This window comes from Hibiscus syriacus, unplaced genomic scaffold, assembly GCF_006381635.1.
Source record: "Hibiscus syriacus cultivar Baekdansim isolate YM2019G1 unplaced genomic scaffold, ASM638163v2 tig00110330_pilon, whole genome shotgun sequence".
Taxonomy (NCBI): domain Eukaryota; kingdom Viridiplantae; phylum Streptophyta; class Magnoliopsida; order Malvales; family Malvaceae; genus Hibiscus; species Hibiscus syriacus.
Window position 1 is genome coordinate 1,681,058 of NW_024062686.1, and position 26,445 is coordinate 1,707,502.

The window sequence follows — 26,445 nt, forward strand, 5'->3', positions numbered from 1 at the left end:
GCAGATGTCATATCATGTACCTTTACAGTATTTTCCTGACTAGTTATTGCACGAATAGACCTTGGTTCCACCCACTCTTACATCTTCTCTGACCTAGTTCAAGAAATAGAAACTCCAGTAGAGAATCTCAAGATAGGTGTTCTGGTAACGAGCAACTTAGGTCTAGATGTCCTCGAGGATAAAATTTTTTGACATAGCCCAGTGAGAATCCAGGATCAGACTTTTCCAGCAGATTTGATGGAGTTACCCTTCAGGGAGTTCGACATGATAATGGGGATGGATTGGTTAACCGAGCATGATGCCAGTTTAAGGTGCAAAGTTAGTTGACTTAAACTAAGAACAGTTGATGAGACCAAGTTAGTAGTGACTAGTGAGATATCCCTCCAAACAAATATAGTTTTGGCTTTGAAAGCCCGAAGAATAATCGATCGTGGGTATGAGGCATTCTTGGCTCACGTGGATGACACCCAAACTCGAGAAATTTTGAGCAGTAGGAGATTTTCCTTGCGTGTTTTCAGAGGAATTACCGGGTTTGTCATCCAAGCGTGAGTTGGAGTTTAGCATTGGAGTAATATTAGGTTTGGCTCCGGTGTCCATTGCTCCCTATCGCATTACACCGATAGAACTGAAGGAATTGAAGGATAAAATTCAGGAGTTTCTAGAGAAATGCTTCATTCGACTGAGCATATTTCATTGAGGAGCGTCGGTGTTGTTTGTTAAGAAGAATAATGGGTTGATGAGGTTGTGCATCGACTACAGGTAGTTGAATAAATTAACTATCAAGAATTGTTATCCATTTCCTAGGATAGACGATCTCTTCAATCAACTAAGAGGAGCGTGCGTCTTTTCCTAGATTATCTGCGATCAAGTTACTATCAGTTAAGGATGCAGATATGGTGAAGTTCAAAAAGTACGAGTTTTGACCTAAATTGAAGTGGATTTGGGCTTGAGTAAAGCCTAGTAGAGAATAAAAAAGGGTGTTTTAATATGCAGTCAGAATCATATGGACCAAGGAGGAAATTATACCATAGTTTAAAGTTAAAGCTGAAAACCAATTAAAACTTGGTGAGATCGCATCTTTGCTTGTCCATTTCTTTTTTACAAGCTTGTCTCATCTACTCTTCTTCTTCCTTTATTTTCTCATTCACAAAACCTTAGCAAAGATCAAGACTTTATAGTTTTTAATCCTTACTAAGGATTTCAAAAGGAAGTTTCAGAATCTAACCATCATAAGCTTCAATTCAAGCTCCCAAACACAAAGTTTGGCCATGACTTTAGTAAATAAGTTTAATAGGGGTTTAGTGAGCTTGGAAGATTCAGTTCGTCTCAGCGATTTATAGCTTAGAAAGTATTTTTAAACCCTTCTTAACCCCTAAAACATATTAGTAACCAATGTTTTTGATTCTCTTGTATAGTGAAAGAGGTGGGGGAAAAGCTATCAAGTAAGTGGTAAGAGAAAACTCACTTTGGGTTGAACCTTTGACGTCCCTAGCAACATAGAATCATCAGGTAACTCACTATTAACTCTTCTATACCACATGTAGTTCATTAGGTAAGATTTGTGTAAGTACATGAGCTTGAAGCATGCTCGTGGTAGATTGCATTGTTTGAGTGTTTTCTGTATGCTTACAGACTCTTTATAACCCCTAATATCAAATAAAACATTTAAGCATCAATTGACGACCTCAATGGGGTATTTGGGATAGAAAGATATGATTTTTCATGCCAAAACAAGGCACCTAGTAGCGACAGTATTGATACTGTAAGAACAGTAGTGACAATATTGATACTGTAAGAACATTATCGATATTATTTTTCATTCGGGCAGAAAATAGGCAGTTTTATAAAGGTATTATCGATACTCATTCATTGAGTATTGATATCATAGCAGAAGTATCGATACTACCCATAGGGGTATCGATAATGAGGTATTTTTCAAAACATCAAACCAAAATTTGGTATCGATACTCAGCCAAGTATAGATACCCCAGCACCAAAGTATCGATACTTACCCCAGAGTATTGATATTGCCTTAATCCAAAAGCCATGTCAGTCAGTGAGTATCGATACCATCAGGTGGCTATCGATACCAAGGGTTTAATATCGATACTGAAGGGTCAGTATCGGTACTCACAAATAGATTTGGATAAATAATCCAAAGGTTGAGGGATTAGACTCGAGGTACCCCATATACTTAGAATAATCTCAAATAAGACTTGAATTGATAACATAAATTCATAACATAACAGTAGAAACATTAACAACTAGGTTACATAAAACTAGCCTTGTTTGATGCTCGGGAAACAACCAGGACGCCCAAGTTCATTCTAGCAGAATACGACAGTCAGTGGATCCAAGTCATTGTCATGCACTTTAGTGGCCAATTGGGTGCAGATGCCCTAAGACTCGACGGTGTGAATTGGCGTGTGAATATTTCCAATACAAAATTTCAGATCTCACCCTAGGTGTACCCGAGGGTACATTGGCAGTGCTAGAGGGGTGTGTGAGCTCCGAGATGCAGAATCCCTCAGTCGCACCATGATGTCAGCCACATATTAGTAGTTCAGTAGTTGTATGCTCAGACCTGTGCCACTTTCCATTTCATTTAATGAATGAATGTAATATAGTACATTTATTAATGAGGCACTGAGCTCGTAAGCTTAGAGTTTGGAATGTTTTTCCGTGCGCAGGTTCTTATGGAAGTTTGTGGGGAGTTATTTTCACCAGACATTCTAGTGCAACGGACTAGATTTTCAGAGACCTTCAAACTACGACTTGAGTCATCTTTAGAGGGTATGTACTATTATGAACCCATTTTGTATTCAGTCGTAACTTTATTTGGTATTTGGTATTTTGTATTTGTATTTTGTAGATATATTTTTGGAGCTCTCCATCGATTTGTAAACCCGTGTATTTATCTCATTTTATTTTATCTTTATGGATGATTATTTATTAGTAAATTATAAGCAGTTTTAAAGGAAATTTTTTATCACTATTTACATTGGAATTCATGAATATTCGAGGAAAATTGGATTACAGTGTTACAGGTCAGAGTTAAATATAATGTTAAAAATATATTATCCGATTCGACCCCACATACTTAAGATAATATTTTAATTTTTACTTTTTAATTTACGTGTTTTCCTTCCTATAACTCGATGATTGATGCAACATGAAGTCCTAAATGATTTTTTCTGTCTTTTTTGTTTCATGCTCAATATTTAAACTTTTAAATTTTGATTCTTCCTAATTCATAAATTAGCTGACCTTTATTCCCATATGTAATGGGGTAAGGGGGAGGTAGGATAATAAGCTACCCCCAACACCAGGTTGAGAGCATCTTCCGTAAGAGACCTCCAAATTATAAAATACCCTCCGTGGGACTCGATCCCACGACCCCAAGATTAAGAGCCTTATACTCTACCAACTGAGCTGGATGGTCATTTCATTCTTCCTAATTCATAAAATATCTCAATCATTCTTTAATAATTTACGCTTTTACGATTATTCATCAATTTTTAATTTTTCTTATTCGATAGTCGCTATTCAATAATCAACTAACTTAAAGGAGTAAGATAATTGAATATAAACCTAAAAATCAGTACTATAATTATTAAAATTAAAAATTTAATGTATAAATGGACCAACATACAAAATTAAGTGTTATGTAGTGTTCTTTATCCTCTTTTTTAAACAAATTAATTTTTTTATTAAACTAAAACAATTATAAATTAATATATATTTAAATATTCCCAATCACTTAATAATAAATTTTACAGCTCCTACCGTGCTAAACAAATCAAAGGTTAAATAACAGTCCCTCTGCTAAATTTCACCCATACTCAACGCGCAACTTTTTCTTCCTCGAACGTTCCAGAAGAATGGAACAATCGAAGATGGAAACCCATCCAAAATCCAGCTCAACTCAGTCTCCGTCTCGAGAACCGAACCCGAGAGATTCGGATCCCGCAATGGACGCGGAGGGCTTCGTTATGGTGCCTACATCAGAGCCACATGAAAAGGAAGAGAAAAAGACTCGGGATCTGAAAGCAAGTCAGATTCAAAGCCCGCAATCAGAGGTTCAGTCGCCATCGGGTTCGAGAAAATCAGTTCACTGGAGTCCGGAACTGGCTAGTGAATCGCCTGCTGTGGATCACAGCGCGACCATGTCAGCCCCTTACGGATCCAATCCTTACGTTGTTCATGCTCCGCCTCCAGAATCTTCTTCGGCTTCCTTCAAAGGCAAGCCATTACACGTTTTATTTCTAACTTGATCTTTTATTTGATAATTTTGATGATTAAATTGTTTGCTTTTGAATTTGGAAACAGAGAAGATGGGTGTAGTTAAGGATGTCTTGGGGAGATGGGGGAGAAAAGTGGCTGAAGCGACGAAGAAAGCGGAGGATCTGGCCGGGAACACGTGGCAGCACTGTATTTTTCTTTTAAAATTCCTAATGCTTTCTATTTATTTTATTTTTTAATTTCTTTTAGTGTTTTCCTTCTTGATTGTATTTGTGTGATTATATCTGGTTTGGATTAGATTGCAATATATGAGCTTTTAAGTTAGAATTGATAACGAGGGATTGGTAATTTGATTTGTTTTAGTTTGTAATGAGATAGAACTATGTGATTCTTTGGGTTGTTGCTATTGATATTAAGTTCTTGAAGATTGAAATCTCAGATATTGAATTAGGGATTTCTATCTGGATTAAGGCTAGGTTACACTACTATTTCTTTTGTTGGATTGGTGTTAGCTCACCACCTCTAGGAGTAATGAAGGATATTATGTAAGCATCATTTTTCCAAATGGTTGGAGAATTTTAGATTTTGTGATTAAGGAAAGGTAGAGGAAGTGATATTCTTCATTGCTTTTTTTAAACATGTTTTCGGCCGGTGTTTTATGGAAATGCAATTATCAATTTAGTCAAATGTTGGTTGCAGTTAACAATTATTCTGAACTATTTACTTGGGAAATAATAGAATTTCATGTAAAATTTAAGGGTCGGTAAAACTGGGGGCATCACATAGCTTTCGTGTCCAGAGATTTTGTAGTTACTGCTTCCATGTGTCCCGGCGGTTAGGATTAGCTTTCTAGTCTCTCTTCTCAGACTGATGAGACAGTTATATAGATTCATGAGATTGCATTCCTTAGGTCCCGATAGTTGGTAAGAATCTTTGTTGTTTGTTTTCTCATTGTCTCCAATCTCTTGTGTTTGACCTTGGACTAGAACTTAGAAGTGAGCTAATTATTTCAAGTTCAACCCTAGTATTATTTTTTAAATCATATATGATCATCCGATTCAACCTTAATGAAGCTCAAACCTACCCATATGTTGAATATGTCACAAGATACATTCTCGTTTCTACTAATGAATAGAATTATTACCATCGAAACAATGTTTGCTATTTCATTGTTCAGGTCTCATGTCCATTTGTTGATGACAACTCTTGCATTGCACTATGAATATGCTCAATTTATTCACACATTGGATGACAGCAAAATATTGATCTTATGTACCCTTATTCTTATCTGGTCTCTTGTCTATTGGTCTTGTATGGTGCTTGCCTTTAGAATCACACTCTTGCTTTTGTTTGGACATAAGAAGTATACTGTCAAATATTCAATTTTATAAAAGAAAGATGTATGGAAAATTACGTCTACATTTTTAAATTAAAATCATATGCTATTTTTGATGGATTCTTTTTTCTTTTGTTCATGAACCTTGCTCTCACCTCCCTGCCTTATATTCTTGCTTATCTAGCAGTTTCACATACATAAAATTACTGAACATATGTTTTTATCTCTTTTATTTATCAGTAAAAACAAGCCCTAGTTTTGCTGAGGCTGCCATGGGAAGAATTGCTCAGGGAACAAAGGTTCTAGCAGAAGGTGGCTATGAGAAGATTTTTAGACAAACGTTTGAGACAGTTCCAGAAGAGCAGCTTCAAAATTCATTTGCATGTTACTTATCCACATCAGCTGGTCCTGTCATGGGAGTTTTATATGTATCTACAGCAAAGCTAGCATATTGCAGTGACAGTCCTCTTCCCTACCAAAACGGTAGCAAGACGGAATGGAGCTACTACAAGGTTTGTTTGCATTAACCTTACATGCTTTCATTTATAAAATACTGGTAGCAATGAGATCATATTTCCTCTCCGCTTCAGGATGACAAAGTTATACCACATCGATAACCATTTGTATCAAAGGGTTTGGTTGCACGTTTGTGTTATGATTCTTGACATTTATTCGGTTGGCTTAAACAGGTAGTTATCCCATTACATCAACTTAAAGCAATTAATCCTTCAACAAGCCGAGTCAATCCTTCTGAAAAGTACATCCAGATTATCTCCGTCGATAGTCATGAATTTTGGTTCATGGGCTTCTTAAATTATGAAGGTGCGGTTACATGCTTGCAGGAAGCTTTGCAACAACATAGCTTACAATCTGTGTGATACTGTTTCTACCAGAATAGCATTCACCCCCCGGTTGTAACATGCTGTCATGCGAGCATTTGCTCCACTGCTTGGAGGCATATTTGAATGAAAATGCTACTTCGGAAGCTCTTCGATATTCTATGCCAATGAAAGATTAGGTAATGGTGTAGTTGTATCTGGAAATCATATGGAAGTTGAAAGAATACGATAAAATGAATCTGTGCTGTTTTGAACTCGTCTGTTTGTAGTTTGACTTGCTTTAATCCTTTCTATTACTTCATAGCATACCATATTTTTCACTTTTTTTTTTTTGCTATATGCAACTGCCTTATCAAGCAGGGTATCGAACTATCGATTAACGGGATGAAGACAAATCCAGAATATCCTCCTAGAGATTCCATACAAAGATACAATAAAAAAAATAAATGAATTTGGTTTCAGTCATATTACTGCAAATAACACATTTATCATCATATATATGAATTTTCATCCACAACAGCCTATCCTTACAAAGCAACGTACCGAAAATGGCCATCCACACAATGATATTGTGTTAAGAACATAACAAATCAAACAAGATTATGTCGGGGAATTTAGGCCTCTTCACCCTAATTTCATACCAAATTCATTTGGCCTTAAGCACCCTACTGTTTGCACTAGCAAACAGCTGATGAGCATTCGACCTTAGCTTCGGGATCTCCCTAAATTTTCAACTTACATTGGATGAAATACTAACCTATCAAAAGTCACCATTCTTCAAAATATAAGCATTAATCCAAGTTACCCAGATAGAGCCTTTATCAGTCAGAATGTTCCTGATCAACGCCTAAATGCAAGTCTTATTTAAGCCTCCAATATCCTCAACTCCAAGTCCACTCTCAGACCTCAGATAACATATCTAATTCCAGCTGACACGAGCACCACTGGCAACAATATCAGTCTTTCTAAAAGAAACGAAAACACAACTGCTTTCTTTTAATTACTATTTAAGGCAAAATTAATTGTCTACATCAATAGATTTTAGTTTCATTTTATTTACTCTCGTTAAATTTTATAGATATTATTTTCATGGTTTAATACAAAAATAAGTGTTTAAATTATACTTCAAATTGACTTTTGATACTTAAAGAGTTTTTCATTAAAAATACGTGTCTAAGGATTTTTCCGTTACACTTTATAAGTCTACCGTTATATTTTTATTCTTTAATAATAAAAATATTATTTTAAAAAAGAAAAAAATTTAGAAAAAAAAAAATCAACCCATGTCGTCCCTCTTCCTCCCATCCTCCTCCTCCGACAAAGGGTTACCACCGATTGGGTTTTGTTCAGAGCAGGATGAGGAACTCCATGGTGACAATCGTATACATACGACCAACTATAGCCATTGGAATGGTTAGAAAATAGCAAAGAAAAACTTAGAAAACGACAACCCTTAGTAGCACTTTTCACAACCATCTGTGCAATTTTACAATAGGGGAATATTTAAATAGTATTAGCTGGTGATTTTTTTTTACGGCAAAGATCAATTTATTTAAAATTAAAGCCAGATCCAACATATGAGACTCGCTAAAAATCTTTCTAATCTAAATAGAAGAAAAAGAGCCATTGCTACAAACAAGCTTAAACCAAAGAACCAGCAGTTACCTAAAATTCATTGTATTAACATTAGGAAGTGTATCATAAAATATATAGGCATTTTTTTCCCTTTGATTAAAATGTAATTTTCATTGTCGGCATGGTTGATCTTAATTTTGAGACTATAATAGTGCCAAAATCAACGTGGAAGAAAAGATGAAAAAAGGTTGATTAATTAAGTGAGTCATCGACAGTCAAGAATATATATATATATATATATTCAATTTGTTCGGTTGAGATATCATTTCACTAAGATATTGAATCTTATTCCAGGAAAGTGAAATTTGAGAAGAAACTTAACACCACGAATTTCAAGACGGTTAGTGCATTTACAATGTACAAAAGTTCTTACATTGTTTTGAAGCAAATCATTTCGGGTGAAAGCTTATTTCTTTCATTTTTTTCTCTCTCCCGGTTTCCAAGGATTCACATTTACTGGTCGTACATCTAATTTTAATGGGTGAGTCTTCCAACAGAGATTTTCTGTATAAAAAAGGCTCTAACTCAAGATTCACTTAAGCGATATCAAGTTGCTTACCACTTTAACCAACTCATTGGTAGTGGCAATAAATTGCATTAAAAATAAGGTTTAATATCAAAATAAGTGTCCAAACTATATCATTTTTCACAAATAGATGTCTAAACTATTTTTTGACTCATCCGGGTGCCTAACGTTACAAACGTTACCCATTTACATGTCTGAGCTGTCAACAGTATTAATTTTCTCGTTAAGTGACACGTGTCACAGTCTAGCAAATTTAAATTTTTATTTAAAATTATAAAATTAAAATTATATATCTATATATATAAAGAAAACACAAATTTTGAAATAAACCTAAAACTTTGAAAACCTTCATTTCAATCCCTAAACCTATGATGGTTATTTCCTTTTGCAGTTGACAAAACTCTACACGACCTCCTCTCCCCCCGTTGACCAAATCCCTAAGAAATCGTGACTGGTCGACGGCAAATTGACGTTTTATACTCTGCGAACTATAGGTTGAAAAGCGCAATCCCACGTGATTCTGACGGCCAATCGATGGCAACTACGGCAACATATGATGAAGAGGATGGTAGGGGCTACGTTGGTAGTGGTTGTTGTGGTCGAAAAGGGGGCGGGGGCGGGTTAAGCTGAGGATTTGGATATTTTAGGGATTTGGAAGCTATTTTATAATTTAAGAGAAATTAGGGGTTTTCTTATAAATATAATAATATTTAATTTATTTGTTTAAAAAAATTCAAAATCCATATTATGATACATGTCATTTAACGGGAAAATTAACACTGTTGACGGCTCAGGCACCTAAATAGGTAACGTTTGTAACGTTAGACACCTGGATGAGTCAAAAAATAATTTAGGCATCTATTTGGAAAAAAAGTAGGTTTAGACACTTATTTTAGTATTTACCCTAAAAATAAAGTGATGATTCTCAAGAAATTAGGTTGACAAAGCATTGGCATTTGAGTGTTGGGCCAAATAATTCTTATTCTTTTGATATAATGATGGCCATCATCCATACTTTTAGTCGTAATCTCTAGGTTACTCCTTAGAATTGATTTTAATAGCCGATGCCATCATTGTCTATTATATTATGATTTCACATTCTTTCATTGGCTATTTCAAAGTCTACTCGTTTCTTTGGCCCCGTCTTGTAAAGCTCATTAAAAAAATACAGGCTTAACCGGTCAAAAGAGTTGAGATGTCGAGAAATGAAAAAAAAAATTAGTTGACCCTATTCCCATATGTAATGTGGTAAGGGGGAGGTAGGGTAGTAGGCTGCCCCAACGTCAGGTTGAGAGCAACTTCTGTGGAAGACCTCCGGTTATGAATTGCCCTCAGTGAGACTCGATCCCACGACCGTCAGGTTGAGAGCAGCTTCCGTGGAAGACTTCCGTTATGAATTGCCCTCAGTGGGACTTGATCCCACGACCACAAGGTTAAGAGCTTTGTGCTCTACCAACTGAGCTAGACGACAAGACTATTAAAGAATTTAATCGATTTGGTAAGTATATTTTATATTTGACGATCACCTTGATGATTAATGTGATCTCTTCTATCCGCTCGTAATGTTTACATCAGATTTTAGGTTACGATATATATAATAATATAATTCAATTATCAAAAAATCTTATTCACTAATAATTGTTATTATTAAAATAATTTACTTCATTAGATAAACTTGAATATCGATTAATTACAACTATAGAAATATGTTAAAATATAATTTAAATATGATTAATTAGAATTTTAGTTATTATCTATGGCAAGATATTATTATGCTGTGCAAACCTCTTTTAGTGTGTATATATATATATATATAGATTACGATCCATTTATATTGTGTAAAACTCTTTTTTTTTTTTGTTCTACAAGATTGAATTTATTTAATAAGACCATAGTTAGGAGTCTCATTAAAAACCTCCCTAAAGTAGATAGCTTAGGATCCACTTATACTGTGCAAAACTCTTTTAGTTCTACACATTTTTACGACCATTAAATTGAGAAAAATCAAAAGTTGAGATTAACTTATTGCATTTTTTTCCAGTAAATATCTTTTTTCATTTTCTACTATTAATCTCAGCATTTAATTTCTCTCACCCAATGGTCTTAAAAAGTCTAAAATTAAAAGAATTTTACACATTGTAAAAAAATTCTATATATATACCAACTAGTCAATTGCTCTAATTAAGTATTAAGATACTTGAGTTTGAATCATCATAACTCTAGTTGCTTGAGTTTAGTTCTACTATAAACAATAAACAAGTTGAATTCAATTATTTTTTTCCTTCAATTCAAACAATGAACTTGTAAGTATAAATGTCTGGTTTAGACCTACTTGCAAAACCTCATAAAACCCGGTGTTGGTTTGTCATTTGAAATTTAGATGGATCACTAATTAACTAAGGTGATTATAAAGTAGTATTTGTTTTAAATACTCTCAATCATTTGTCAATGAACACTCGGTCATCCTGTTGCAATCACTAGTGCTCGAACTTGTGACATCTAGGAATAACAACGATTCCTTTAACCAATTAAATAAATTAGTTCGTTGCTTCTTCTTTTTTCAAACTCCCAATCATTTCCAAATTCTACCTAGCTATTAATCAAAATGTTTGTTTTACTCATCCTTTCAGTTTCCAACCATCCAAGTTTCCCATTATGTTTCTTCAAAGGTAGTGGGTTAATCGCCTTGATAGTTGTAAATACAAGCATAATAATACCTAAAAGCAAGAAAAATTATATCAATTGATCACTCTTGTAGCTACCGATATTCTTCCCTTTTACTGTGTCAAGGTCAAATATTTTTCTTTATCTGTAAGATGAAACAGGAAGAAATGTTATTGCCTAATGAAACAAGCGTGCAAATTTAGAACAAGTGTGAATCTCAAGACATTTGTTCGGATTGGAAGCCATCCCAAGTGTAAATTTGAGTTTGACCATTTTACCTAGAAATCAGATTTCAGCATTGATGTGTGTGTCACGAATCGAGTGGCCTTCATTATAAAAGAATTGTTATTATTCTTGAGGATCCGGATTCGAGCACCATAGATGTTAGTGGTGTGAGTGATCAATGTTGAAAGGTTAACAATTTATTTTTTTAGCAGATACTGCCTTGTACTTACCCAGATTAATAAAAAAAACATTAATATGTGTGACGTAAAAAATTATTAGATAGATCTGGCTCACCATGTCATTCGTGGTCTCAACCAATAAAATCCATCTACCTCATTTTTTTCCAATGTGAATCTTCATCTCTTTCCTCCGTGTAAAAAAGGAATACGTAATTATTTGAAAGTTACCTTGAGATAGATAAATTTTATTGATTAGGACCACAAATGACGTTATGAATCGAATACATCTAATAATTTCTCGTGTGACGCATTATCTAGAGAATTGAATAATTTAGTCATTGACTTAAATAGTTTGCATGAGAGACTCTTGAATACGCTACGTAAAAATCCTCTTTGATAGGAATATTGCAAACCAATGCACTGGAAAGAAAGACACTTTTCAACCTTCAACAGTGATTGACGGGAGAAACGGCGTGTGTTGATCTCTAGGGATTTACGGTGACATGTAGTACGAACCAAATGGTCTTAATGATTAAAGGGTTTATTATAATCACTTGAGGTTCCTGCCTCTAGCACTGTATATGTATGAGTACGAGTGTTCATTATCAAATGATTGAAAGTTTAAATATATATTACCTTGTATTCACCCCAGATTTATCAAGATGCCTTATATATTAACTCTTATTGTTGGAGCCAGTCTCATAGTGATGAGGGTTATTTCTAAGTTGACAGGTTAATTAGATATGATTGTCATATATATAGTAGATACTACTAATTGCATGGATCTATCAGAGATCATATCTAGAAATTATAGTTGTATGAAGAATACAAAATTTCAGAGACTTCGAATAACTCTGAAAGTCTTAGGATTCAATACGAAAAAGAATAACAACATATGTATATTTGTAGAAAAAAATCTAAAAGAGATATAACAGATAATATAATTCTATGAAATACTCCAATAATGTATTATTAACACTATAAATTAATATAAAGTTAGACCAAAGACAGGAAATCTTATTTAACCATGATGACGAGAACTAAAATTATAGAACATAGGTTGTCATTGGGATATAAGACTTGGTCGAACACCAAAATTTAGACTTGGTCGAACACCAAAATTTAGGCAGAAATGAATGCAATTGGAACAATACAAAAGTTGCAAAGAGTACAACGGCATGAGATGCAATCATTTGACAATGAATGTTCAATTACCATGTTATAATTGTTAGTTTTCGAACTCATGACCTCTAAAAATAATAAAAATTCATTTATCCGCTGATTAAAGTTGGTTCGTACAATATGTCCATTGTTGATACAAGGTGGAGATGATGGTAATAAATAATGTTATTGGTTTCAAAATCACAATATCACTTAAACCCCAAATGGAATCATTGAGAAGCATTTGAATTCAAGTATGTATTTTGGAAGAACAAGCTAAAATTTAAGTTGATATGCCTAAAGGCTGGAGAAACCATAAAATATCCTACAAAGTTCAGACATTTAAAACATGTAAATACGGATACATTGAATTCAAAAATTGACACGACAGATCCTGTTGGGAGTAGATATCTGAATTCAAACTTAGATAGAGACAGACAAGAAGTTGAATGTTTTAAATCGTTCAAACCCTTAACCACACTATTCCCACATTTATAGCAGACATTGATACATCATATTGTATCCTTTAGCTGTCCACGTATCTTTAGGGTTTATTAAAAGTATGCCAGGACTGTTGGCGTTATTAATGGTTAAGAAATAACTCTAAGGGTGCGTTTGGTTCACGGAATGTAAGATTATCAGTGGAAATAAAAGATTAATAGGGAATAGGATTACTGTGAATGTTGTATTTTGTGTTTGGTTGGTTTAATAGGAATGTAAGATTACTGTGTTTAGTTAAAGGAATAAAAGATTATTGGAATGTATATTTGACCAAATTGTCCTTATTATATATTTGTATAATATTACAAGTTGAAAAATATTTATATATTTTTCTTTAAAAAATTTAAATTCATAAAATTTATATAATTTTTTTTACAAAATTAAAAATATAAAAAAGGTTTAATGAAAGGGTAAAATTTTATTTTAACCCCTGAACTTCATATAAAATTTTAATTATAGACTTTTTTTTGTAAATCTAAAATAGTTTAAGGATAAATTTATAATTTAACATTCGTAGAATTTTTATTATTCAATAAAAGAATAAGAATATTTTTGAAAAAATAAAAAATTAAGGGCATTTTAGTCCAAAACACCGGTAATGTTACAATACCTAAGGGAAGGGAGGTAATGATATTCCCGGTAATATACCCCAAAAAATTCACTATTGGTAATAAAACATTCCCGGGAATGACATTCCCGACCAACCAAACGGGGAAATGTGGATTCCATTCTCGGGGAATCCCATATTCCCCATCCAAACGCACCCTAAGTTTGTTTCAACAATTTAAAAAGTATAGATTTCAATAACAAAGAAGAGTTGGAAGTAGTGAATAATACTGGCCACGCATGAAGCCTGTCGATCCAAGAAACCTAGAGAAATGAGCACAAGGATAATGTCAAAATAAATCATTTTATCAAAATAAAATATTAGTATGTTTTATTGAAATACAAATATCACATTAAATATTTTAAAACAATATATATAATATTAAATGTTTTGTCCATTAAATAATAACTTTTTTAATAGTTAAGATGTTTATAAGGTAATATTTATTCAATTTTTTTTAATATTTTGATAACACTACACACCTTATAAACTTATCTACTAGAATTTGAGTTTTTTTTAAAAAAATAACAATCTCTTTACTACTTAAATCGCTCAATAAATTCAATAACAAATTTCTTTTAAAACACAAATACGATATAATTAAAATAATAATGCTAAATATGATATTCTGCCGTGAACATATCACAATAAGGAAGAAGAAAACAAACGAGATAGGGTTTTGTTTCTATGTTAATTATTTTGTTTATATTTTGTATGAAAATAATTGCCACATAAGAACTAAAGCTGGGACCCACTGTCTTATTTATTTATTTAACATATATTTTTTTGTTTAATATAAAAATAAGTGTCTAAATTATATTGGTTTTTTTATTTGGGTGTTTAAATTTTTCAGTCAATTCAAATCTATATAACATTTTCAACGTTACACTTTTAGGTGTCATCAACAGTAATGGAAGTTAAATTATATTGTTAAGTGACACATGTCATGCTCAACTAATTTTTATTTTTTTATTAAAAATATAATTTTTAAAATTTTATAAAGATGACACGTGTCATTTCACTTTTGAATTTAACGATGATAACAATCCATATACATAAAAGTATAACGTTAGAAATGTTAGACACCTAAATTAACCAAAAAAATAATTTAGATATTTAAATGAGAAAAAAATGTATAGTTTAGGCACTTATTTTTAGGCTTAATACCAAAATAAGTGCCCAAACTATATCTCAATTCTTAAATATGTGCCTAAATTATTTTTTGACCCATCCAAGTGACTAACATTACAAATGTTACTCATTTAGGTGTTCAATCCCTAAACCTATGTCAGTTATTACCCTTTGCTGTCGACGAAGTTCCACCCGACCTCATCTCCCCTAGATGACGAAAACTCATGTGAAATCGTGACTGGTTGACGAAGAATCAACGTTTTATATCCCATAAACCGTAGGATGAAAATAGTGATCTCATGCAATCTCGACGACAATGGATGATGTATGGCTAGGAGGATGATAGAGACTATGTCAGCAACGATGGTCATGGTCGGAAAGGGCGACGACGATATAGGATTTGGGGATTTTAAGTATTTTGGAGTTTTTATAATTTAAGATAAATTAGAATTTTTTTAACAAATATAGTAATATTTAAAAAAAATAAAAATCACTAGATTATGATGACATATGTCACTTAATGAAAAAAATTAACGTCATTGATAGCTGAACACCTAAATAAACAACGTTTGTAACATTAAGTATATGGATAAATAAAAAGTAGTCGACACCTATTGAAGAATTGAAATATAGTTTATACACTTATTTTGATATTAAGTCTTATTTTTATATTAACTGTTTTTACTTTGTTTTGGAAAAGAAAAGGGAGAGAAAAGAAAGCTGTAAAAGAATATGGCAAATCAAAATCAAGGCCGTCCCACTCTTTTCAGGTCATGTCACTATCTACTTCCCTTTTACCCGTAATTTCCTCTCTCTCTCTCTCTCTCTCAAACATAAAACCCCTTTTCCCCGTCCCGTTACTGCTATTTGTTTCTCCCAGAGAATCTCCGTTTCCCGTTTCAAATGTTGGTTGGTAGAGAGGGGAGCGGCATATTTTCTTTTATTAATATGATGTAAGTATAAGAAACTATTTATTTAAAGATAATTTTTAAATTTTAGATATTAAAATTTCATGACATCTATGATCTTTAAACTCGAATTTAAAAAATAAAAAATAATTTTTTAATCACGAAAATTACTTAATTCGTGTGGAAATGACATATTGCTATTCAATTTAACTCTCAACTTTTTATTTTTAATTAGTTTTTGGGTTGGTCGGACAGATACAGAGGGGAAACGTGTGAGAGCCAAATAACTGATATACAAAGGAAGAGAAAAAAAGCTTACAATGAAATGAAAATTCTGTCTGCTTCTTTTGTAATCTGTCTGTATTGGCTTAGCGGTTTCCCTCCACCTGACAATACCATTATACTTGCATCTCTTTAGTTTTTGATTCACAGTTCGCAAAGAAATAAAAAATATTATTTGTTTGTGGGTTTTAGGGCACATCTTGTGTTGTTTTCTGGGGAGTACTGTCTCTATGCATTGTCAGTATGTCTCATCAGATGTCTTTCTTTGCCTTGTTGTCTGCTTTTGATATCACATGGGAAACCCTGTCCCCCTCCCTCACATCTGCTGAAAAATGGAACCCTAATGTTCCCTTCTTTGTTGTTTAACTCACCACTTACTTTTGTGAATTATGTTTATCAGTTAGCCTTTTGATTTTCGCTTAATAAAAACAAATCAGTGTCAAAATTATATAATTTTTAATAAGTGTTTAAATTATTTTTAGACTAATCTCGATGTCATGTTCTAGTAATTTTTAAAAAATTATTTAAAAACATAAATATTTTTTCAAAAAAAAAAACTAAAAGTTGTTCAAATCTTAAAAAAATATAAAACTTTTAAAACTTTAATTTTAATTTATTTGTCACCGTCGTCCACCATCAACACTGTCAATCGGTCGAAAAACCAACTACATGTGACCGGCCAATCACCTACTAACAAAACCACATACTTTCGCAACTAATCGAAAACTAAATCTCCCTAAATTTATAAGTTCATAAACATAAATCCTTAAACCAAATACCCAAATCCCTACTCTTAATCTCAAATTTATTATTAAATTCAACCCAAACTATAATTAATTGAAGCATAGGGATAATGGGGAGAGCACAGGCGAAGGGGACGATGGGGAGAGAACCGGCTAAGGGGAGGGGGAATGCGGCGGGGTGGGGGTTGGAATTGCGCAGATTTTTTTAATTTTGATAATTTTATTTTTTTTAAATAAAATTCTCAAAATTACCCTAGTATGACATGTGTCATTTAACGAGGTTTTTTTAACGGCGGTTAACGCCCTAACACCTAAAATGTTAATGAAGAAAACGTTAGACACCTAAAATGGTAACGGAGAAAACGTTAAACACCTAAAATGGTAACGGAGAAAATGTTAGACACTAGGATTAGTCAAAAAATAGTTTATACATCTATTTGAGAAAAAAGATACAGTTTGAGCAATTATTTTAGTATTAAACGTTTGCTGTTATTTGAATATTTTATACGGATGCAGCTTCAAAAAAGAAATTATCTGATTGCAGTTATAAAGCATACACCATCATTTTAGCTATATTCAGCATTTTTAGTAGCTGATATGAAAAAAAAAACCCAATAATTATTATGACATGAATGCATATTATTAGATAATTGCATATGCATTTACGAGGAACCTCTAGTAATTATTGTAATGTATAGAAGAAGCAAACAACAAATTTAAGATAAAGTGATCAGCAATGAACAGGCCAAGACATTTACCTAGTTAGGGCTCTAAATGAGACGAAATATATCATGTGTTATTTGAGATCGACTCGATAAATATTCGATTGGAATAGACTTGACTCGAGCTCAAGCGTGACTCGAGTTCTTAACTAGCCAAAACGAACTACTTGATACTCGACTTAAGAAGCTCGTGAGCAACTCAAAACTATAATAATTAATATTTAAAAAAATAAATTATTAATAATATTAACATTTATGTGTTGATTTTTTTTAAGAAAATGCAATATAAAGTTTTCATGTATTTAATGTTCAGGTTTGAGTTTGAGCTTCAATCGAGTTAAGTTTAAGATTTTTTTTTCATTTAGAGTTTTTTGAGCTTTTGTGAGCTTCAATTCATGGTTTCGAGTTCGAGTCGAGTTTTAAAATTTTAGGCTTGCGAGTTTTTAAACCGATTCGAGCTCCATTTTAGAATTTTCGAATCGAGTTGAACTCCACAATACTCGAACTCGGCTCGACTCTTTTACAAACCTAACCTACATCTTGAAAGAATAAGTAGTTAAAATTCTATGTTAACATGTGCCCTAATATTTAGAGTAGAGTAATTTTCGATTCTAACAAAAAAGAATTGACAAAACCAAAATTAATGGGTTTGCTTGTTTTCAAATTAATCAGGTTAATCGATTTAGTTGGTTGAAAGATAGGTTAAATAGCATTTGTCGATTGGTTTTCAGTTATAAAATTTCATAATTAAAACAACTAAATTAACCAGTATAAATATTAGGGTAAATTATGCATTTGCTACCAAAACTATCAGTTCTAATCCATTTTAGTATCTATACTTTTATTTTTTTTCAAAATCATACCTAACATTTAGTTTTCTTTTCATTTTAGTACCTCGTCATTAAGAACTTAACGCGTTTAGTACCTAAATTATCAGTTTTAATACCTAAACTTTCATTTTCTTAAAACTTAACGTAAAATTTGTACAGAGTGCTAAAATAAAACAAAAACTAAAGTTTCTAATGGCAGAATACTAAAATGAAACAAAAACTAAACTTTATGCATGATTTAGAAAAAAAAATAAAAGTTAAGATACTAAAATGAACCAAAATTGATAGATTAGATACTAAATGTGTAATTTATCCTAAATATTATTTTAATTATTTAAGATATGTTTATGATATTAAATTTTATCACACTGATTTAATTTGATTATTTGAATTAATTTAAATTATAATTAATTGAATTGATTCGGTTGTAAAAATCCTCTGATTTCTAATGGTTTTTTTATTCAACAACCCTTTTTTATTTTATCAGAAAAACGACCCTCAACAACATTATTTAAAAAAATGACTCCCAAATTAGTCATGTAGTAATACTTTGCGTGTTGTAGAAAATGTTTAAAGACTTTATGTAGAAAGTGAGTTCCATGTCTTTCTTGCATCTAAGTTTTTTCATGTTGATGGATCTCGCGTTTTGCAGAAATCAAAATCTTTAAATATGTTTTTGCAGAACACGAAGTATTCTTATGTGGACAATTTATGGATCATTTTTTTAAATAATGTTGGTTAGATGTATTTTTTAATAAAATAATAGAAAAGTGTTATTCATTTTAAAAAGTTTATTTTCTAAGGTGTTTTACCTAAAAATCTAAACAATCAATAATTACATGTCAGACATCCTTTATTTAAATACTACTGATCTAGCACCCTTTCTGACATAGTGATAATAAAGTGTGTTTCAGGATATGTGCTTTGCAGACGTGGACGGAAGGCGCGGATCATCAAGAGTTCCTTTCTGGGTTCTTTACGAGCTGGCGCCACGATGGGAAAGCGTGGATTGTAATCCGCGCCTTAGCAGGGAATTTGACACGTGACGGAAGGTGCGAATCATTAAATTACCACCTACCCCCTTAATACCGCCCAAACGCTCATCCCCTTACTCCTTTCCTGCTATAAATACCATCTCATACAACACTTAAACACACCAAAATTTTTTATTCTCTTCCTTATCAATTCTTATAACAAGCTTTAAATAAGTATTGTTATCGTTTTTAGAAGCTATAAATTTTTTATTATATTATAATCATTTAATAGTTTATTATTTAATTTACTAATTTTTTTTATTACTTTTTGTAATTATAAAATGGAAGGTGGTTGTTGCGTTTAGATGAGAATCATATCTCGAGTCATTTTATCGATACGGTAACAATTTTAAATTGTGTTATTTTAATTATTGTGAATGTTTTTATTTTTATTTTTTAGTATTAGTTTATATTTTAATTTTTATATTATTTATTTAATTAGGGGAATGACCGTATATTAGATCAATTTATTCGTAATGTTAAGTTAGAGATATCGAGTCGTGTCTGGCCGTATTTAGCTGAGGCTGAATTTGGTTACAAACGAAATATGAAGGGCACTATAACCTTGAATCCAACCTTATTTCTGCACTTATTGAGAGGTGGAGACCAAAGACACAAATATTACATCTTTTGTGTAAGGAGTACACTATTACACTAAAGGATGTTTTCATATATTTGAGGCTTCTTGTAGATGGGGATGTTATTTCTGGTGTAGCGGATGGTAATTAGCATTCCTTTTGCGAGGAGTATCTTAAAGGTATCCTGCCTAATTTAAACGGTGGTCGAATATCGTTATCATGGTTGGCTACAAATTTTCAACATTTAAGTGAAGACGGTTCCGAGGAACAGGCTAAAATATTTGCTCGGGCTTGCATATTACAACTCATAGGATATATCTTGATGTCCGATAAATCTCGCAACTAAGTTCATTGTATGTGGTTACGTCAACTCGAATCATGTTATCAAAATGTGTCTTGACACCTATGTATAGAGAAATGTGTCGAGCAAATGATTATCGAAAAATGCTATCGACATATATCTCTTTCTTCTCCAATCATGGGTGTGGTATCGCATACCCTATTTTGTTTTCTTTCGACGTCTCTCGAATATTCATATCACAATGAATTTGAGTGAATTTTGGACGATATGCCTTCCTCAATAAGGACGGAACTGGTACAATCGGAAGTCAATTCTGAACCTAATATGGTTCTTTCTCATTAACTATTGGGGGAACTCAAATTCATATACCTTAAATACAATTGTAAGTTGGTATACGAGATCCACAAAACGATTATAGTCTCGACGGGTATAAGAGCAAGTCGCTATGACATGGGAAGATGGATACTTTAGAGCTTGAAATAACCCACAGTCACACCACTTGTCTTGTAGATTAACTTTAAACGAGTTAGCTTCAATTCCTTGAAGAGGTCATGACATTTCTATGACATGAAATAATTCATGGGTTCAAGAGAAGCTTGTTACATACATTCCATTTGATGCATAAATCCTTTTTTTGTAGATTTGTAACTAATCTTGGGTGATAAACATGACCATTTTAAATCCAAGTTTGAGCTTGTCCCTTGATCTTAGCAAAATGCGCACCCAAACGAAAATATGTCGTTTTAACCAAAGTAGTTACTGATAAATGGCACCCCCTTTAAGGTCGAATTGATAGCCTCAACCAAGTTGGTTGTCATATGTTCATATCGATATCCACAATCATATGTATTTGTCCACATTTCTTTGTTGATGAGGCTGATGTAAGTGTATCCTTGCTCGTCTTTTCCTCGTAAATATTGAAGCATGGACTCAAACGTTTGAGGTAGTAGTTCGTACCATGCACGTCAAATGTAGTACTTACTGTTAAGTTCCCATAAAAAATGAAAATGATTGAGATCGTAACAACTTGTTGATGAGATGGTACCAGGATATTGATTTCCCATTAACGAGTTAAAATCATCACACATTACTACAGTTGGGTTGTCAAATTGATCAGCTTGTTTAGCCAGCCCATAGTGGGAGACTAATTACATACCACGAACCGCAAACACTTTAATACATGTGACATACATTTGTGTAACAACGTCTGAATTTTAATTCTGAGCATAAACCATCATAGCAACATCGTCATCTTTGGAGAGTTCAAATGTTATATAAATTAACGAAAATAGTGCAGTTGGAAATATGTACTGAAGTGAGGACATTCTTCTAGTACTTTCAACATGAACCTTCTTTGAAATTTTAGTGATCAACTCCTCAAGAGTGATGTTTCTCTTGAAGGATAAGGTGATAGAATAATTTGATGTGAAGATAACGCCGATTTCATCTTTCCGAATTTCTCCATTATAGTAAACAATAGCTGAAATACGTATCGTTTTGAGAGTTTGAAAGATTGAAAGTCTTATATATGCAAAAACGAATAATTGTTTTTAATATGCGATCATTCTCATAATGAAATAAATAATATATGAATTAAAATATAAACTACTACTAAAAAATTAAAAAATATTCACAATAATTTAAATAACCCAATTTAATATTATTATCGTATCAACAAAATATCTCGAGATATGATCATGTCTTATATTTTACAACTGCAAAAAGTAATAAAAAATAATTAGTACAATAAAATTTGGTCAAATAAATTATATATGAAATAAATATAATATAATAAAAATAATTTTACCTTGTAAAAACTATAACAAAATAGGAAGAATGTTAATGTAATTTTGGTGTGGATTGATATTTGGATTTGAGGGTATTTATAGGGAGGGGGAGGGATCGTCTAGGATTTAAGGCAGTTGCGGTAATAATAAAATGTGAAATAATTGAGGAGGAATAATCGAAGGCTCGATTCATACTCCATGCCTTTTTGACGTGTCAGAAAACCCCGCGAAGGCACATATTACAATATGGACTTTTCCACCGTAACGTCAGCTCGGACAGAACTCCAGGAAGGCGCACATCATGATCTGTGCCTTGCGTCCATGTCTGCAAGACGTGCATCCTGTAATATCCTGCAATGCGCTTTATTACCACTCTGTTGAAATGGGAGCTAGATCGATAATATTTGAATAAAGGTGCTTGACATGTAATTATTAATTTTTGGGTGATTTTTTGGATAAAAATGCCGATTTCTAAGTACAAAATATAGATTAAAAAGAAAGACGCAGTGTGGTCAACTCTTGAAATTCCGTTTCCCAATTTAATAGTACGGTTTTAACAAAAAACATTAGGGTTAAAATGTATGAAACGACAACTGACGGTTAATCCTACACTTAATTATTTATTGTGATCGAGTTAATAAGTATTTTTTTTTAAAATATTTTAATATTATAAAAAATATATTTTGTTATATTAAATGTTTATCATTATCGTAAAAAAAAATTAGGATGAATGGGTCTTTTGACTCTTTTCTGTTGTACCAGACCTTATTATTTTACGGGTTCCTTCTATTTCAAAAGAAACCAACTTACCTTTTAAAAAAATGGAGAATTAAAATATATATTTTAAATTTACAAAGTATAATAATTATAAAAAATAAAAATAAAATGAGGATGTTTTAATAATCTTATATCTAAAATATTTTAAAAAATTATAATATTTTAGATTTTACGTTTGAATTGAAAATAAAAAACTATTTGTTATTGATTATTCATTGTATAAAAAACACTTTTGACTAAAAGTATGTTTTAACTAAAATGAATAACCAGGCTTTAATCCCGTCACCTATTTAAAAAATTGTAATCAATATTAAACTTTTAAAATAAAATAAAAATATTGGTGAAAACTATTTGTTAAAATTATTACGAAAATCATTATCTAATTAAATAGGCTACAACATTTGTTTTGTAACGACAAGCAATTACATTAAAAATACTTAAATAGTTGTATTATCAAAATTGAAAATATGATCATCATATTTACACCAATTCATAATTGAGTGGCTATTTAAGTAATTTACCCATAATAGTTCATCAAAGTCAAGGGAGTCAACGATTGTCACTTCATATGTCAATTATCTTTGCTTTGGAGTAGTGGGTTTATTTAACGAAGAATTATAATGTAAAATTATTTGGACATTTATTTTTATATGATTAGACTGTCCATCACTGTTCTGCATGCGGACTTGTATGATAGTATAAGAATGAGGAGAAGAAGCTTTGTTTATCATTGCCTGGGTATGATGTGGACTCATAAGGGAATTATGGCAAAGAACCCTCAGCCGTTCAAGTTCTTTAACATTTGGTCTGATCATGAGAAATTCCTAGATATTGTTAGGGATTCTTGGCAGGGCCAATGTGCTGGTGATGCTATGAGCTGCTTATTCAACAAGTTGAAAAGACTTAAGCCTGTTCTTAAGCAGTTTAATTTGGATTATTTTGCTGATATCTCTGGTAGAGTCAAGAATAAGAGGGCAGAATTGGAGCAGATTCAGATTTTCAATCTAGCTCACATTAACCAGAGGAGGATTGATGAAGAAAGGAAGATCTATGCTGATTTAGTTGATTTAGAAGTTGCTGAAGCTGTTTTCTATAGACAGAAAGCCAAGGTCCATTGGATAAGGGAGGGTGACTTGAATACAAAGTTTTTTCATCAAAGGGTCCTCTCCAACAAGAAGAGGAACACTATTAGGGTTATTAAGAGTGAGGATGGGCAGTGCTATGATTCTTTTGAAGGAATGTCTACTGAGCTAGTGGATTATTTCATCAACCTCATTGGCTCCCCTGATTCTCTTGTAAAAGGGTGTTCAGCTGAAGCTTTGAAGGACCTTCTGAACTACTCTTTCCCTGATGGTGCAGATACCTTCCTTACAAAGGAGGTCAGTGATTTGGAGATTAAAGATGCTCTCTTTAAGCAAGGTAAGGACAAAAGCCCTGGCCCTGATGGTTATACTTCTGGTTTCTTCAAATCTGCCTGGAGCATTGTAGGCAGTGATTTTATTGCTGACGTACGATATTTTTTCCAATCTTCCTGTTTATTGCCTGCTTTTAATGCTACAATATTAGTCCTGGTCCCAAAGTCTTTGAATGCATGTATGGCAAAGGAGTTTAGACCTATTTCTTGTTGTTCAGTAGTTTACAAAACCATCACTAGAATCCTGGTTAATAGGCTTACTCCTTATTTCCCTAGCATGATTTCCTATAACCAATCAGCCTTTGTAAAGGGTAGGAGCATTGTTGATAACACCCTTTTAGCCCAGGAAATTGTGAAAGGATACTCTAGGAATGGACTATCTCCTAGATGTGCTATTAAAATTGATTTGCAAAAGGCTTTTGACTCCATTAACTGGGACTTTCTGCTGTCTGTCTTTGAGGCTATGGGCTTTCCTGAAGTTTTCTGTTACTGGATTAGGGAGTGTATTACTACCCCTATGTATTCTGTTTGCTTGAATAGTAGCTTGGTGGGGTATTTCAAGGGGGCAAGGGGGATTAGACAAGGTGATCCCTTGTCTCCTTATATTTTTGTCATGGTGATGAATGTTCTTTCTGCTATGCTGAACAAAGCTGTTAAGCTTGGAATTTTTAGATTCCATCCGAAATGTAGAAGAATCTCCCTAACTCACCTTAGCTTTGCTGATGATCTCCTTGTGTTCTGTCATGGTTCCCTTGAATCTGTACTTGGGGTCCAATGCACCCTTGAGGGGTTTTACTCTCTGTCAGGACTTAAGCTCAATGCTCTGAAGACGGAACTGTTCGCTTGTGGTTTAAGTGGGAGTTCCCTTGCTCAGATACATTCTGTTACTGGATTTAGAGTGGCTCAATTACCTGTTAGATATCTTGGAGTGCCTCTGGTCACTCGGAAACTTTCCAGCAAGGATTGTGCTGCTCTTTTGGTGAGAATTAGGGATAAGCTTTCCCAATGGTCTAGCAAGAAGCTTAGCTTTGGGGGTAGGCTTCAGCTGATCAAGACTGTGCTGCACAGTATTTTCAATTATTGGAGTAGACAGCTCATCCTCCCCAAGGGGATTGTCAGGGACATTGAGAGGCTATGCATGCGGTTTTTCTGGAAGGGCAGTGACTCTCCTGCCAGAGGAGCTCGTGTTGGATGGAACCAGATTTGTTCATTGAAGTCTGAGGGTGGTCTGGGTCTTAGAGACCTATCTCTGTGGAGTAAAGCATGTTGCTTGTTGTTGATCAAAAACATTCTGGCTAATGAAGGCTCTATTTGGATAGCTTGGATTAAAGAGTATTGTTTTAAAGCTGTGAGTTTTTGGGAAGTGATCTGTAAAGGCCATTTCAGTTGGATTATAAAAAAACTGCTGAAGCTTCGCGAGGTGGCTAGAACTTTGTTTCTTCCTAGCACTGATTGGCATTTAATTAGTAGCAAATGGATATGGGAAAATATCAGAACTAGCAGAGAGAAGGTTAACTGGCACAAAGTCATTTGGTTCCCTGCTCATATTCCGAAATGCTCTCTCATTTCATAGATGGTCATCCTTAATAGACTGCCCACTAAGGACAGGTTGATTCGTTTTGGTCTGGAAATGGACAATGGCTGTATTATGTGTGGCAATGGGCTGGAAACACGTGACCACCTATTTGCTAACTGTTCCTTTGCTAAGGAGGTTTGGGATGCTGTTCTTGTCGTGTGTGGGATTCGTTCTGGTCTGTACAACTGGGATGAACGAATGGATTGGCTGGTTGAGAATTTGAGGGGTAAGTCCCCTCGAGTGAGGTTTTTAAAGCTTGCCTGGACTGTTTATTTGTATCACATTTGGGAGGAGCGTAACCATAGAGTTTTTAGGAGGGTTTCGCGTTCAGTTGATGCGGTTGTTACAAAGATTAAAGAAACTGTCCATTACAAATTGTATAGACACTCTACACATAGAAGAGATGATGTATATAGGCACTTGTATATGAGTTGGGGACTGATATAG

The 26,445-nt window shown here is 33.2% G+C and overlaps 2 protein-coding genes across 2 annotated transcripts; both read left to right on the forward strand.

Moving 5' to 3' along the window:
• Positions 1–545: 545 nt before the first annotated feature.
• Positions 546–6,673, forward strand: LOC120119036 (putative GEM-like protein 3). Its single transcript, XM_039138947.1, has 6 exons — positions 546–549; positions 2,284–2,291; positions 3,861–4,242; positions 4,330–4,431; positions 5,819–6,090; positions 6,268–6,673. The coding sequence occupies exons 3-6, from the start codon at positions 3,882–3,884 to the stop codon at positions 6,454–6,456; spliced, it is 924 nt and encodes a 307-aa protein (XP_038994878.1). The 5' UTR covers positions 546–549; positions 2,284–2,291; positions 3,861–3,881; the 3' UTR covers positions 6,457–6,673.
• Positions 6,674–25,995: 19,322 nt separating this feature from the next.
• LOC120119092 lies at positions 25,996–26,445 on the forward strand. The gene has a single exon (XM_039138981.1). It carries the CDS (start codon positions 25,996–25,998, stop codon positions 26,443–26,445), a length of 450 nt encoding a protein of 149 aa, XP_038994912.1.